This window comes from Bombyx mori, chromosome 12, assembly GCF_030269925.1.
Source record: "Bombyx mori chromosome 12, ASM3026992v2".
In the NCBI taxonomy this organism is placed as follows: Eukaryota; Metazoa; Arthropoda; class Insecta; order Lepidoptera; family Bombycidae; genus Bombyx; species Bombyx mori.
The window spans coordinates 1,697,243-1,714,537 of NC_085118.1; the positions used below are offsets into that span (position 1 = coordinate 1,697,243).

The 17,295-nt window shown below is 37.0% G+C and overlaps 1 protein-coding gene across 10 annotated transcripts in view; it reads right to left on the reverse strand.

Moving 5' to 3' along the window:
• Positions 1-17,295, reverse strand: part of LOC101737919 (muscle-specific protein 300 kDa) — a 214,393-nt gene that overhangs the window by 78,179 nt on the left and 118,919 nt on the right. For 8 of the 10 annotated variants that reach the window (XM_062671339.1, XM_062671338.1, XM_062671340.1 and 5 more), the window contains 11 exons: positions 16,666-16,843; positions 15,870-16,055; positions 15,055-15,402; positions 14,256-14,516; positions 13,504-13,974; positions 12,132-13,430; positions 11,872-12,045; positions 9,706-9,807; positions 8,631-8,868; positions 6,796-7,130; positions 4,165-6,615 (listed from right to left, as the gene is read on the reverse strand). In XM_062671339.1, coding sequence (XP_062527323.1) covers positions 4,165-6,615; positions 6,796-7,130; positions 8,631-8,868; positions 9,706-9,807; positions 11,872-12,045; positions 12,132-13,430; positions 13,504-13,974; positions 14,256-14,516; positions 15,055-15,402; positions 15,870-16,055; positions 16,666-16,843 — 6,043 coding nt within the window. The remainder of the gene's footprint in view (positions 1-4,164; positions 6,616-6,795; positions 7,131-8,630; positions 8,869-9,705; positions 9,808-11,871; positions 12,046-12,131; positions 13,431-13,503; positions 13,975-14,255; positions 14,517-15,054; positions 15,403-15,869; positions 16,056-16,665; positions 16,844-17,295) is intronic. The other 2 variants (XM_062671344.1, XM_062671343.1) reach the window with 1 other exon arrangement.

Genomic DNA, 17,295 nt, shown 5'->3' on the forward strand with positions numbered 1-17,295 from the left:
CCCGAGCGGAGCCGGAGCGGACCGCTAGAATTCTAATAAAAATACATTAACAAAACTACGAAGAGTTTACATCATGCTCTGCCCACTCTGCTCAATAAAGGACCGACCAAAAATCAAAGACACTCTGATCTCAAGACATATTTATCTGCGTGTAATGTAGTATAGTGTGTCTAGTACTAAAGTGTTAGCGTAAAAACAAAAACATTTATTATCACACTCATTAAACTTTTAAATTGGTATTTTTTTTCAATCGATTCTTGTAATTACCGTTCATTGCAATACTAATTTGACTTTCTAACGGACCATCTAGACAACAATGAAAGTTTTAATTAAAAAAAACGATGTTTTATTTGACAGCGTTACATTCAATGGAGCATTATTATCGCTCTCAAATACGATATTTTTCAATTTACTAAATAACTGAACATTAAACTTGAGTATAATGGATTGAGCTACAGTTGCCGTCCGAATAACGACCGATATAATAATATAACGTAACTGACTTTTTGCTTCTTAAAAATCCTCAGACACTGAGTTTCTTGCTGGATTTTCTCAGTGGGTCGCGTTTCTAATCCGGTGGTAGATTCTACGAAGCACGGCTCTTGCTAGGGTTCGTGTTAGCAACATCGTCAGGTTTGAGCCCCGTGAGCTCACCTACTAGTTAAGGTTACGCTGAAATAGCCTCTCAAGGCTATCAGCTTAGGTTTTTAAAAAAAAAGCTTCTTAAAACAATTAAACTAATTAATGAATACCGCAGTAGCGTTGTAAGCCTCATTTTTCAATGTCTCTTCAATGTTATGTAGTATTGTTCGTTTTCTCAGAATGCTTACGGTAGACAGTGATTATATTATTGCAATCTATTAAGCTATCATTTTTCAATTCGATCGAATATCGACACCTCGAATGTTCGACGGGATTCTTCGATACCATAACGACGTAACTCACCTTCCTTTTGCGCGGAATTTTTAATGATTCTCAACGAAGAAGTTGTGCGAAAATGTGATTTTAGCTTAAGTCGGCACGTGGACGCAACACTTGCACAATGTAAATATATATTTTAATTTGCAAACGTGCGTAGTTCTCATTGCTTTGCAGTTTAATACAAAACTGAGCGCGGCCGCGATACCGAACCGGCGACTGAACAATTGATGACATCATTACTTAAGGCGAATGCTTAACTCGAAAAAACGTCCGCGAACAATCTTTTATTACTTTGAATTTTCTTCCGACATAATGGATTGTTTTTGAAACGGAAACAGTCATTGTCGTAGCTGTTTGTTTGTTTTTTTTCTTTCCTACCAATGCTGATTGCCTTGAGAGGCTTTACCCAAGCGTGTAGGTGAGCACTCGGGTCTCAAACGCGACCCACCGAGAAGATCCGGCGAAAAACTCAGTGGGCTGTGTCTATGGATTAATTTACACTCGAGCCCTTCGTCGCAAGCGATGGGTTCTGCCAGGAATCGTTTGTAGGAATATGGCTTTGCAACATCGATAATTTATTAAAATTCGAATAGTAGTTTATTTATTTACGCGCCTAAAATATTTCTTTATAAATACATGAATAAATCTGTCGTGAAGCAGTAATGCGTTTCGGTTTGAAGGGTGGGGTAGCCGTTGTGACTATACTGAGACCTTAGAACTATATCTCAAGGTGGGTGGCGCATTTACGTTGTATATATCTATGGGCTCCAGTAACCACTTAACACCAGGTGGGCTGTGAGCTCGTCCACACATCCAAGAAATAAAAAAAATAATAATAATAATAAATTTTGTATTTGCGAAAAGCCCTGTTTTCTTCAAGTTTTTAAATCATAATATTGTGTAAGAGTCTAAATCGGTAGTTGTCTGTGTTTGTTTCAATGATTTTATTGTTTTTAATATATATATCTTTTTCTGGGAATACTCTGAGTCCACGCTGATAGATAGCAGCATCCTGCCCGAATGAGGGCTTTCAGGTCAATGGGCTTCGGTAGCTTAGCATCAAGTGAGCAGTGACCTCGTCTACCGATTTAACGCGCTAAACAATTTAATCCATGAATGAAATGTTTTTGCTATAGTACTACCAATAATTCTACTCTATATACTAATACCTTCGATCTGCTTAATATATTTAGTAATCTTAAAAGCGAAGCGAAAACCGACTTCACTATTAATATGAACCTGTGCAAATAAATAATTTTAATAGTCAATACAACTTAGGCAGTAGGCTGGCGGTAGGCAGCGGTTTGGCTCTACCCCTAGCATTGCTGAAGTCCATGTGCGACGGTAACCAGTCACCATCAGGTGGGCCGTATGCTCGTATGCATACAAGGGCAATAAATAAAATAAAAACCTAATTAAAAACGTCACCTTTAATTTGAAACAATATCTTAAAAAACGATGACACTGAATAATGATGACAGCCACCTTATTTAACTAAAAGACCACGCGTACGGAATATTGATGAACTCCTTTAGTTATTATTAAATTAATTTTTTTTTATTGCTTAGGTGGGTGGCCGAGCTCACAGCCCGCCTGGTGTTAAGTGGTTACTGGAGCCCATAGACATCAACAACGTAAATGCGTCACCCACCTTGAAATATAAGTTCTAATGTCTCAGTATGGAATTTTCATTTGCCAATGCACGGGCGGACTTGAAATTCAAGGTCGAATTACTAAGCTTTGTAACTTTATCACGAATTTGGCCTTAAATACAAAGACCTTGGAGGAAGTGCATCAACCTAACGAGTCACGGTCAACAATATAGAGCTGAGTAAAGCGATCAAATGTTGGATCTATTGTTGTGTTTTGAATTTTTTTCTTTGAACGTCTCGTTTGAGGAGATTTTTTGGCTTTTCTAAATCTAGCGATGTTCTTATGCGTTTGGTTACGAAATTTTTGATTTTAGAGTTAAATAGGAACACAAAATAAGTAATATATTTGAACCTCTTGTGAGTCCGCACGGGTAGGTACCACCACCCCGCCTATTTCTGCCGTGAAGCAGTAATGCGTTTCGGTTTGAAGGGTGGGGCAGCCGTTGTAACTATACTGAGACCTTAGAACTTATATCTCAAGGTGGTTGGCGCATTTACGTTGTAGATGTCTATGGGCTCTAGGAACTTAACATCAGGTGGGCTATGAGCTCGTCCAACCATTTAAGCAATAAAAAATAAAAAATAAACTTATTCAATCCTTCGTAACTCATTTAGTTCTATGCCTATTGCTACCACATACATACGATTTCGAGGATTGGATACAAAAAAAGATATTGCAATGCTCACGATGAGACCACGGGTCATTTAAATTAGCAGTGCCTGTTATGTCTACAATATGTCTATAGGCCGCATTTACCACCAGCCTAACGTGACCGCTTTCTCGTATGCCATCAAAGGCTGGTTATAAACAGAATCTTGCAACGTAGAATGTTCAGAAGTAATCGATATTGAAGTTTAAAAATTGAAAAGAACTGCGCGAATTTTAAATACCTTTATCGGTGTATCGAACGGTCTTCTGATAAGAATAGGTACTCATAATAAATTACAACGAATATGTATGAACAAGTGTTGAATAGACGATAATGTCTTTATCATTATGTCATCAGATAACAATGACACTATTATTACTTATTAATAATAATTTTTAGTAGTTTCTAATAAAGCTTGTTTGTTTCTGCAGATTTATTATATTTTCTCGAAATTTTATAACACGCGTTCAGTGAAGTCGTCTTAATGTTTGGTATTCAAACAAATATGTGGTACTTGAAATAAACTAATACACAAAGTCAACTATTCTGAGGTTTTGCCTGTAATATTGTTAACTACTTCGTATATTAAGTTCTTGAGAGCTTTTTTTCCTTTAAGCAAGTCCGTTTTGTAAACAAGTCGTTGTTTAGTAATGGAGCTTACGATTATCGGCTTAAGGTGTTGCAATAAAATTTTATGAATAATTTTTCGGTTTATGTACCGATTAATCATCATTAAAAATTATATCTATTATTTTAAAATGCATATATTACTATATTTGTAAAGACACATAAATAGGAAGAAGTATTTTAACGTAATAGTTTATAATAAAAATATATTATATTATAATATTTCTCTGGCATTTATGATAAGGACGCTCTGTCATTTTATAAATATTTATTTTATTATTGTAGTCAATGAAGATTAACAATAATGCACTAACCTCTAAGTCGTTTTTGGCGTGATTCAGCTTTTCGAGGTGGAGTCTGAGCGCGTCAACCGTAGTGATAGCTTCATCTTTGATGTTGTTCTTCTCCAGGATCGCTTTTATCTTGTCCATTAGCTGGCAGAAGTCCTTCCAAATGTCCAGGTCTTGCTCTAACTGGGCTTGACGCGATTTCGCGGAGTTTAGAGTATTCTTCAGGAGTTGGTTGTGCTTCTGATGGTCTTTAGACAGCTCTTCTTGTTCAGACGCCGCCAGCGATGCCCATATCTTGTCCACGATGTCCTGCATTCGCTTTCCGACCAAATCCTTCATCTCGGGCTCGGAGGAATTGAAGAATGACTTATGCTCTTCCAAGTCAGCTTCGATGTTCTCAAAATCGGTTCCGTTCTTGCCCATGTTCAAGCGTATGTTAGCCTCATTGACCCAGATGTTCAACTTTTCTACCAGTTTCAAGTATTGTTGTCGGTACTTCTTGTTGTCTTGCAGGTATTTCTCTCGGTTAGTAAGTTCTGCAGGCAAAGATGACTTCAAGGAGTTTCCTTCTGAAATCATTTCGAGGAGTGCACCAGGTATTCCGTCGTCGTTCTTAACGGAATCCGCGATTTTAGAGAACTTCTCCAGATTGGACTGAATGTTTTTCACAAGTGTAGAATGCTCAATCAACTTCTTATCGACGCTTGCAACGTCTCGATTGAGTAGCGGACGGGAGTGCACAGCTGCCTCGTTTTCATGGAGCCATTGAAGAATCTCAGACAGATCGGAAGCCAGTTTCTTGTGTTCCGCAGCAGCTCGCTCGTGCTCTTGTCTCTTCGACTCAACAGTCCTCCTTAATGTCAGCAATTGTTGTTTAAGCGATTGAAGAAGTTCTGTGATGTTATTCCTGTCGATAACGGTGCCTTCAGCGGCAATTTGCTGACCCTTGTCCGTAGCCGTGGCCAGAAGTGCTTCACAGCCTTGAATTTTGACAATGATATCATCATAGCGTTTGATCTTATCTTCCAAAGAGTCATTAGATTTTTCAATATCTGAGGTAAGGTCCGTGTACTTGGATATGAATTCTTCTATTTCTTTAACCAAAGCGAAGAATTGTTCGCGCAACAACATGAGTTGTTTGAGCTTAGAGATTTGATCTTCAATCGTGCTCATCAGTTCATCTTGTTTGCTGAGAATATCTTGGAGGTCATGGAGATTACCACCTTGCAATTCATTGAGCATTGATTTGTTTTTCTTGAGGTCCGCCAAGATAGACTCATATGCCTGTATTATTGGTAGCACATCTTCTACTTTGCTGCCAATAGGTTTGTTCAAAGCCTTAAGTTTGTTCTGAATTTCGCTTAAGAATTCTAAAGCCGCAGCTACCTTAGCAGCCGCGTCTTTGTATTCCTTGATATGTTTGTGAAGAATATTCTTTTTGTCGTTTATGATGGCTTTGATCCTGGCGAACTTGTCTGAGAGAACGTTAATCTGCTCTTTAAGTTGTAATTTGTTTGAATCAGATAAAGATTCAGAGATGTCTTTCGATTTTTGCTTAATTTTGTTAATAACCTTTTCGATATCTTCGGCCTCTTTGCTGAGTTTTTCGAATTTAGCCAGTTGTTCTTCTAGAAGTTGTAGGTTTGATGTTCTTAATTCGGGCGTAGCAGCAACTTCTGCCTCATTCAGCCAGCTTTGGCATTTAGCCACTTCGGATTCAAACTCATTTCTGCCTTGAAGCAATTTAGTAAGGGCTCCAAGTTTGTCATCAATGTCTACTTTAGCTGAAGTGTAAGATTTGTTCAAGTCTTCCAAAATAGCCTGCAGTTTCGAGCGGTCTTCAGGTGAACAATCTTTAGATACAGCGTTCCCTTGTCGCATAACTTCGGTCAAAGTATCATTGTGGAAGTCAGACAGCTCCGCTTGATGTTTTTTGTGAACTGCAATTTCTTTTTCAACTTTAGCAGCCTCTAGTGGAACTGGTCCACCGAGTTTCTTGATTTCCGCAAGTTTGGATTTCAACCAATTCTTGGCTTTCTCTATATCATTTTCGAGTTTCTTTCTGTCTTCGCCACATGTTCCTAATCTTTCGATTTCTTGTTTGATTAAGGTAGCCAACTGTTTCTGTTTAGAGGAGAGCTCAGAAAGTTCAGATTCTAGCTGCATCTGTTCTGATGGTTCTAGTTCAGCTTGAATGTTGCTAACTTTCTTTTCCAGAGAGTCGATGACGGTTTTCTTACCGTCTGTCTCCTTCAACAAATTGGCAACCTTCTTCTGTCTTTCTTTAACGGACTTGCTCTCGTAACCCAAAGGCTCTGGGTGAAGAAGATTATCAATCTCTTTCTGGAGCCATTCATTTTGCGCGGCGACTTCCTTCTTTGTGCCGTCGATGGCTTTGTGAGTGATTTCGAGCATTTGAAGTTTACGTTGAATGCGTTTAGCGATGTCGTTGTAGCGACGTTCTACAGACTTCATCTATAACAAATAACACAGAAGATTCTTTTAGAACAAAAATAAGTATGATCAAACAAAGCATTGGTGATTTTCACTGTGGTGAAATTAATATTATGACTTGATATGAAAAAGGAGATTTAATGGACAAGTATTTTGTGATATTTTTGAAATAATGAATGAATGGCTTAAAAAATGGCTTACTTGTTCCTCAACTTGCTGTGACTCCAGATTGCTGACGATGTTGATGACAAGAGTTCCGACAACCTTTATATTATCCACTTTCTCTTTTCCGGCTTGTCCGAACTCTGATGACAGCTCGTTTAGAGCAACTAGTTTCTGAGGGCAAGGCAGACCAGACCCTTTGTCGGCCAGGCACATCTTCTTCAGAACCGAATCAAACCAGTCGTGGATCTCTTGACACTTGTGACGGAAATCGTCGATGGTGCCTTGGTTCGCCTTTTCGCGCTCAATAGCTTTACCTATAGCTTCTTCCAGATCGTCAAGCTCCTCTTCCAAATTGATTTCATCTTCAAGACCTACATTTAGAAAATGAAGTTATATTTGTTTTAGTTGTTTAGAGATATTTTGGAAAATTAGCAATCTTAAATGATAAATAAAAAATTTGAAAACAGTAAAAACATACATTTTGAAAGCCTAAGAACTTAATATATTAAAACTCATTCTTACTGAACTATACAGAAATGGCAATTGAGTTTATTTCCTATGATTTTGATATTTATTACATTCATGGGACTACATGCTTATTAGGAATGGGTGATATAAATCGTATATAGATTCAATATCTATATATCGCAGCAATATCGTTGAATCCGATATCGCCCCGCACGAAATCTATATATCGATATCAGCCGATACACGATATTGCTCGATGTGATGCGCATCGACATATCGTACCGATTCGTTAATATCAGCAATATTCGTTTGGTTCGTATCGAATCGGCCAGAGTGAGTGAGCGCACGATATCATGTGATGAATGAAACAGAAACAGGCATTATCCATACAATTGTAAACCTTATATTTAAGTGCATATGTCTGTAGATTATTCTTAGCGTATCAGCAGGATACAATTAAGGAAAGAAGTTTCAACTTTCGACCCTAACTTGAATGCAGTATAGCCTATTTGCATCGTTGAATTTAATTTCACGCGTTTTGACCTTGAACTAGAATTTTTGGACAAGTGTTTATAAATACTTAAAAAAAATTTGTGTTTGATTTTTAAAGTACACATTTTTCAATTTTTAGTTGAATCCAAATAATTGAGTTTATTTCTTGTGTTTGTATTAAACTTTTGAAATCTACACTCTTTTGGTATATTTTGTAATTTTAAATTAAGACACAAAATACTAAAAACTGAAAATAATGTAGCCAGTCCTAAGCCTGGTAAAAGCATGAAGGAAAGTTTTTTTGATATTTTTATTTTCATGTTCTTTTTATTACTTTAAGATCATATTATAAATTGATATCAGAAAACCAACCGTATAACGTTGACTTAAATCTATATCTACTACGATATTATTTATATCAGCGTATCGTTTCAAATCTCAAATATCATGAATCGAGAAAATCTACTAGCATCCATCAATATATAGATTCAGAAAATATATAGATTCAATATCCGATATTGATCCTCGATATATAGATACGATTCGATACGCGGCAAAACCGATATTACCCACTCCTAATGCTTATTTAACACAATTCTTTAATACCGCTCTGATTCATACGCCAGGCTTATTAATCAGAGCGTGTTTACATTTGACTGCAACTGTTGGCCACCTACTAATTGTTTTGCGGTCATTGCTAATTTGCTGACCTGGTGTTGATCATTTTTGTTTCTCCGATATTTACTGAAGATGGACAGCCATATAAAATAATACATAAAACTCTATGATTACCATTGATATTAGCAATATAAATGCATCAAATTAAGTTCTTAAGCTTGACACCTTTGACGGGCCAACGTATAAAGATTAAAGAAACAAGTTGCCATGACATCGTGACTAACGAAACTCACCTTCAGTAGGAATTTCGGTGAGCAATCTGTTTCTCTTCTCGCCAAGTGACACTAGGGCGTCACTCATTGCCGCCATGTCTTGTTTGGCTGCTTCGGGCCTCAATTTGGAGGGATTGGCGAGCCAATCACGGGCGAGGGCGTTGTGAATGTTGATCCATTCTTGAATTTCAAGGACCTGTTTCATGGCTTCTTCCATGCCGTGAACTGCGTCTCCAAGAGTCTCCAGGTGGCTTTGGACCTGAACATAATTTAGTTTTTCAAATATTCCATAATGATTTAAATTAAATGAATACTTCTTCACACGTTTACAAATTTAAAAAGCATTACCAATCTGCTCACCACAAGGGCACCACACAAAGCTTACGCACAGTTTTATATTATTAGTTTTTAAGAAATAAATCTTTTTTTTTAATATAAGTGTCTACCAAAAAATGATGAAACAGATATTAGGTGTATTAAAATTTGTATATGATGGTAATTTTAAAATACTGAACTAGACGTGATACTTCTGAGACATAAAAATATCAGTATTAGTACTGTGCTTTGAATAGACGATAAGGGATTATTGAAGGCAAGTCTTGGCAGTGCCATTACCATTACTGCCGTTACTGAGTTACAGCATCAACCAAATGTGACTTAGGTTGTTTTAAAGGCAACTTCATTATGGCCTGATATTATTTCAAGGATTTTCTCATTGACACCGAAACGGCTGGACGGATTTCGATGAGATTTTCTGGTAATCTTCTGTTTGGCCTAGCGAGTGACCTTGTGAAGTTTGGTAGCAATCGGATGAAAGTCAGATCGAAATTCGACCCGCTTTCTAGTGACAATATGAGGTCTCAATTTAGTTCCTGTTTTGGAAGTCTGTTAAGATTGGACGATATCAAGCCACGATTTTTTTGTTGAACGTGCTAAGTGATAAAACTACTAATTTTAATCCTTGGTGAAATCAATGACTATTTGGTGTTCGTAAAATTAATTGAATAAGAGAAAAGTGGTAGATTTTTTTCTCAATACAACATAAACACGATAGAATTTTTTGTATACAAAATTTACCAGTAATTCATAGCCTCACCTTCTGTTCGAAACTAATGAGTTTCTCAGAGAATTCGCTCGTCTCAATGCTCTTTAATAGTTCGTGTATTCGCGGACCTGCCCCTACATCGCTCACATGTGTCTATAACAAACCATGCGCAAACAAACACAAACCGTTAGTAACTTAGTGTATATTATTGCGTCCGTGAATTAAACACTAAATAAAAAAAGCAAGCAGTTAAAAATTAAGAAAAGGTAAAATCAAACTTAAAGAAAATTAACTTTTTTTTCTGCTGGGCGTATTTTAAGTAGGCGCTATTGATGTATTTCGGCCCAGTAACATGCATACGAAGATTATGGCAGTATCTCTATAATACAATTAGAACTGCGACGACATGACTTAAGACAGGCGGCGACACTTACAGTGTGATGAGCTTCAATAACCACTTATCACCAGGTAGAACGTGGGTTCGCCAGTCCAACAAAAATAAAATGAAAATTTCACAATATATTAATCGTAAATTTCATTGTAATGTTAAAACTTATAATAGACGTTCTTTTTCGTATAATTTTTCAATGTTATTTGGACTTCAACTTATAAGAAAAATTGCAGTAAAATAATGGTTTTCCTATATCTTTAAGCAGCATGTAAGATTGTTTGAATGCCGTTTTCGAATAATTTAATGGTACCTTGCCTAATGGTTTGATTTTACCTTTTATTGCTATATTAATTTTGACATTTAGGACTAATAAAAACGTTTACAGGGTGATTAGAACTATTCCCGAATATCGCTTCTGGTGTTTCCCTAAATAATAGCGCAACTAAATCACATTCGAAAATTGAACTATTTTTTGCATAGCACGCAATTGAAGATCAACTGACGCGTGAGGACAACGACCTCTTCATAACTGGGACGACAGCATTCTCGTTCCATTGCGGGTTTCGTGTATCATGAACTTACGTTAATTTTTTAATCGTAATCATTGATACATCAAGACTTAAATTAATTTTGTTTATTACATTAATTCTTTTATTTTGTTATCGAAATTGTAAATAATAAAAATCGATTGACATCTAGAGAAGAAAAGGCACTGCACTGTTTTGCCTTTGCTCTATTGTGATATATTATAAGCATTTTGTTTTCCATTCTGAAGTTTATTGTCTTCTTAACACCCTGTATGGAGTTTTATTAGTCCAAGTGCAAGTGTATTTACACAATCATGTGAATCATTTAGTTTTTATTGCAAAGTGCTAAAATACACTCAGTGAGTCAAGATCATAAACTGTTTAATTTGTAAGAAGGAAATGCCAATGCGGTGTGATAATTTCGAAAAAAAAAAAATTACGTATAGATATTTAAATAATTATGTGAATTTAATTCGTAAGTTTTCTAAGAGAAGTACTTGTTTTGCTTGACTTGTTTTTCAAGTAACGCCCATAGTTATGCTCTTTTGATACCGAAAATTATAGATAATTAAAAAGCTCTTGGGGACTTAACTCCTTTCTACTAAAAAATTGTTAAATCATAATTGAAACGTGTTACCTGATTTTGGTTTTGGGAATTATTGTTGCCACAATACATACAACTTGTCTTGAAATGCCTCAGGGGATTTAAACTAATTTATCATCATATTTCTAATCATATTTGTTACGATCTTGACCCATAAACCAGGTGCACAAAACGACCAGCCAACGTTAAATGCTCAAACTAAATATTTACTTGTACCCTTCTAACTACACTATAACTACGATATCGATCAACAATCGTAATAATATAGTCAAAATATGTATCTTACTTTACTGTTTAATGATCGTTGGTTCTTGTCTTTTTGTAGACCTGGTAAACTTGAGATAATTGATGATGTATTTAGTAAATTAAATGTGAGTTTCTGCACTCTCAATCAAACGAAACAATCGGATGTAAAATGTTCAGAATACTTGCAATGCATTTAATCTTTTTTTTTTAAATACGCCAAATGAAAGAAACGCGACAAAAATACAATATACGGTATATTGATGATTAGTTTGAATGCCATATTAAAAACGTTCAATAAATTTTACACTTTAATCTTTAAAGAAGACTTATGAATATGCATTACTTTTGTTTTCTTCTAAACAGTTTACTCTTCTAGTCGCAATTATATTAACAAATCAAAACGAAGTGAGTACATCGGAGCCGAGCACGTTACCAGAAGCTATTATTACCTGGTCAATGAGATCCTCCAGACGAGCTCTTACGTGGAGCTCTCTTGGAGGAATGGGCAGCGGTGCGGTATCGGCCGGAGACGAGGGTCGGGACACGGAGGCGGCTGCAGCAGAGCATGCTGCCACCGCTGCGGATAGACGACTCTTCTCGGTTTGGAGACGATTGTGGAGAGTCTAATAAATAAATATTATGGTTACAAAAGCTATTTATGTGCCATGAAGTTGAATTTTATTTAATGCCCTTGCTCTGAATAACTTACCCTGGCTTTGTCAAGCAAATCCCTTCCGTGAGATAGTCCATCAACGGGCACGTCCAACTCCGTAATGGCCGGTTCGCATTCGTCCAAATTGTTCAAAATGCTCTCCAATGTGTCCTCATATTCCTTGAATTTCGCCAATCCTTCCCTGAGACGCCTCTCGATCTGTAGCGCTGTGGCGAGTAAGGACTTGTGGCTGTCGTTAACATTCTTTAGTTGTTTTCCAACTGTGTCACGAATAGCCGGAGTAGTAGCTTCATAACGCTCGATCTGAGCGCGACCCTTGCCTTCCAGCTCATCAAGGGTCGACCTGTACTTTTGGATATCATCTAGTAACACGGCGTGCTGGGCCAGCTGTTCCTCTGTTTGTTCTCTGTTAGCAATGTATAGAGAATTGTGGGCCATAAGTTGGAAAGAGATTTGTAACAGCCATTTTTCGGTGTCTTGCAGCGACTGGTGGTATTGGTTGTAGTCTTTGATTTCGTTCTCTAGCTCCGCTTTCTTTGCTGCGCATTTAGTTCGTAGAGCTTCACATTTCTTCTCGATTTCTGTTACAGAGTCTTTAACGGCAGGCTTCTTGGCCCAGCCACTGAGTTCAGCGGCCTCGTCTTTAAGTCTTTGTAATTCTGGTTTTTTATTATCGATCTCTTCTTCAATGTGTTTGTATTTCTCTAGCAAAGTCTTCATTTCACCTAATTCACCGCCAGTGGGAGGTACTTTGTCCAAATTCTGCTCGGTGTCTTTAATCCAGTTATTAATCTTATTTTTACTTTCTTCGAAATCTTCCCATTTACCGATAGCAGCTTTGAGCTGTGCTGTAATAGAGTTGAGGTCAATTTTTAATTGATCCCAGCTCTCTTGGAGAATTTTGACGTCGTCCCGCAGACCATCTTGTTCTTCTGGAGGGGTGTTATTAAGGGCTTTCTTGAAAGCTTCTTGTAAGACAACTAGCAGATGATGTCCTTCAGTCATTCTGTTGTTGACAAGCTTGACAGTCTCAAGTTTGTCTTTCGTGGTTTCGATATCACCAACTCCAATTGAATCATGAACAGTTCCATGAGCTGTCTCCAGCCATTTCTGTAGATCTTCCTTTGCTTTGATAAATTCCGTGTGATCAGAAAGGTTTTTCTCTCCATTCGAAACGAGACCTTGAATTTTGGTGAGTAGAGTAGTGTATTCGGTTTGAAGGTTCACTGTTTTGTCTCGAACCCAAGCACAGGCGCTTTGTTCCATCAAATTTTCACATCTGTCGTTAAGTTCTTCTAGAACGTGCTTATGGCCAAGTGCCTCGGAAAGCAATTCCTGAAAATTTAGTATAGATTTTTAGATTATAAGGTAACTTACATGCAAAGTAAAAAATTGAAAGCAAACCTACCCGGCATTTCTCCAGATGTTCAGGTGTGATCTTATCCACTTTTTCAACAGTCTTCAGTTTCCCATCGAACTCTTTTACCCACTTGCTCATCTTCTCCGACGTCTCCAAATAATCAGACCAAGCGGACAAACACTTTTCAAGTAGTTTCTTGGTGTCCTTGCAAATCTGTTGCAGGTTTTCCCATTCGATCTTCAGTTGTTTAATCTCTTGATTAATACTGTCCTTGCCTTCATTACCAGTCGTTTCAAGAACTGCTTCGCTAAGCTTAATTGCTTTTTGCAATAATGCTTCTCCTTTAGGTAAAGCTTCGATGATCTTCTTGACTTTGTTAAGTTTCTTTTGTACGGAATCCTTCTCGCCGTGCGAGTCGGAACATTGTTGAATTTCGATCTTACAGTTGCGGATCCAATCGTAGAAGTTGTCGTAAGATTCCTTGTATTGTATGTGAGAGTTGACGTAATCTTCCAATTTCTAAGTAACAATAGAAAACTTGTTTAGAACACGCTGTTATTACGAATTGTAAATATTATTATAGAAAAAAAAACTATATAAAATATTTAATGTGAACGCCCGAAATTATTTATTAGAAGTAAAAATGAAGGTATGTTGTAATATGTAGGTACAACATATGTGTGACAATGGTTCATTGGATTTTATAAATAATTTTGTGTAATGAATTTGGGACGGCAATTGAAACATGAATGATATATCACATTAACTTCATTAAAATTTGTCTTGGTTTTTAAGCTTACCGCGATCATTTCACTGACTGTTTTTTTAATGTCATCATATCGTTTCAATGTATCCTCAATGTCTTTAGATTTAAGCGAAGCGTCCTCTTGAAGTTTCTCGTTTATTTTCTTTACAAGATCACTGTGAGATTCAATGTCTCTACTGAACGTCCTGAATTTCTCTAGCTTAGCTTTCTTCTCAGACAGGTCGTTCAGTAGTGAGTCGTCGGATTGTATCTTTTGGTCGATGTCATCCAACCATTCGACTAAGAGCTTGTGGATCTGAAAATAAAGAGATTGTTTGACTGAGATTGTTTGACTTGAGATATAAACAATTGACTTCTACTGTCTGTAATTCCAGCAGTTTAGTGTAACTTTTTTGAAAACCTTTATTCCACCTTACACATCATCGCGGTAAAAGTTCAACTGAAGTCAAAAAGAACCTAAAATACCCTAAACAAAAGTGGGAATAGATAAATCTGGTTTCACGTCCCGTTGTGTTAAAACACAGTTATAAGTGCAGTACCAGTAAGTTCAGGAACCGTAAAGTGAAGATTGCTGACAGGTATCTCCTGTCCCACGAGTTCGAGGGCTTCGTGCCGGATTTTCATTATAAAAAGGATGTCAAGGGGAAAAAGAAACAAAAGTACACGTTTTATCCACAATTATTAAATGATTATGATAGAAATTAGCATCTTTTTCTCTTTCTATATCGGTTCTGTTAAATCCTTTTAGCAGACCTAACGAGATTTGTTATTACGTATGTTTTTTCAAAGCAACCTACATACTCAATTTAAATGAGTGTCAAACAATTATTTACCTTTGAAATGTCATCAAATTGCGCTGCTCTACTTGTCAATTTATTGCGCACATCTTGCAAATCAGCGATGAGTTTATCGAACTCCACTTTCAGGCTGTCGGTGTCTTCTTGTATCTTCGCTGCTCCTGCTTGTTCCGTGTTCATTATTACCTTCTCCTTTAACTCTAGGAGATATCTCAACTTATTCTGGCCTTGCTCCAAGGATTGGCGCAGGAGTTTCACGGTATTCAATTTGTTGTTAACTTCTTGGAGTGTGTTCGGTATTTCGGCGCATTGGTTGAGCTTGTCGCGTGTTCTATCCAGCCAATCTTGACATTCACTGTACAGGGCGTTATGTTGTTGATGTTCCTAATAGCCAAAAAACAGTTTTTAGTAAAATATCAGACGGATATAGATCTTAATGTTGTTAAGTATAGTGTCTGTATTTGGATAGATTTTTTTCAATCAGCAATTTCTGACTTAATACTCGGTTTAGTACTGGTAACAGAGTTTCGATAATAAATTGATTATAACTACATAATTGAGGCATCGATCTCATGTCTTATGGGAGATTGGATAGAAATGTGAGCACATTCTGGTAACTTCCACGATTCTGCTTATTTACTTGCCTTGAAGCAATAATGCGTTGTAGTGTTAAGGGCGACGCAACCGACGAAGAGAGAAATTTCGACTTCACTGTCTGGAATAGAATTTTACCTGAGGATGTCGATGAGTAACCACTTGATAACCACCACCTAAGACCATATATCAACCCCTACTTGGCTTTTAAACCCGTTAAAAGGTTTTTTTTTTAAGAAAATGACTAATTACCGTACCTGATAATGAAGTTCCAATCTCTTCATGACTTCCTTGGCTAAAGACAATAATGCATTGTATTTGGTTGTAAGCTGGGTGATCCCGTTTGAGATTCTCGTGTCAGCACAGGTTTCCAATAGTGTTTGAGCTCGAACATTCAGCTTATCCAGCTCGGCTTGCCAGTCGAACAGTGTTTGTAAATGTCCCTGGTAATAATAATAATAATAATGGTTTTCAAAAGTGTCCATGTGTAATTCAATTCGATTGTAATCACTTTTAAATTTTTTGTATCAATATCAAAATGAATGTGAATGAATGAACGAGGATTGTAAATAACAGACCCATGCATTAGTATCAGCACACCTTTTTAATTTGCTTTCATTAAACTTGTTTTATTTAACACTAGCTGACCCGGCAGACTTCGTAGTGCCTCAATCGATAAATAAAAGACCTTTTGTATAAAATAAACTTGAAACAAACAAAAGGAATCCGTCCGACGGGGATACATCAAAGGAAAAACAAAATTGTTATTTTTATTTAATTCCTAGGATTTTCATATTTATCTACCTTTTAAACTTTCTCTGGACTTCTACAGATAATTTAAGACCAAAATTAGCCAAATCGGCCCAGCCGCTCTCGAGTTTTAGCGAGACTAACGAAAAACAATTCATTTTTATATATATAGATAGATAGATTACTGTTTATTTTGAGTCCAACGCGTTTCATTAATGCTAATGTCAGTTAACATGAACGGCATAACCGTGTTTATTACGTGGTAGCCTTTACTCGTCATATAGTGGTTTATGATAAACTCACCTGGAACTCTTCAAGGACGACCTTCTTCTGTTCCAAATTATTCTGCAGTTTGTTGAATGATTGAACTAGTTTTTCAGTCTTCGACAACCAATCTAAGGCTTCCTTATACTGCTCCTCGTACTCTGTCCATTTCACGATACCTCCTTCGATCAGTGCTTTCGTGTTGTTTAGTTGTTCGCTAAAATTAATGTGCAATATTGAAGTTTAATTTCAAACAATGACCGTTTTCGGCTAGTGAGAACTGTTCATAAAAACCACTGGTTCTTTTACAAAATACATTTTTATTTAGAGAAATTATGTAATAATCGGTGAGATTTTTGGCATCAGCGATTTTGTGTTTAATAAGCCGATACATCTTATAAGGCATTAGAACCCTCGTCATTATAATTTGAAAAGTGGTTCTACATTATTTACTGGTGGTAGGAACTCTTGTGAGCCCGCGCGGGTAGGTACCACCACCCTATTTCTGCCGTGAAGCAGTAATGCGTTTCGGTATGAAGGGTGGGGCAGCCGCTGTAACTATACGGAGACCTTAGAACTTATATCTCAAGGTAAGTGGTGGCATTTACGTTGTAGATGTCTATGGGCTCCGATAACCGCTTAACACCAGTTGGGCCGTGAGTTCGTCCA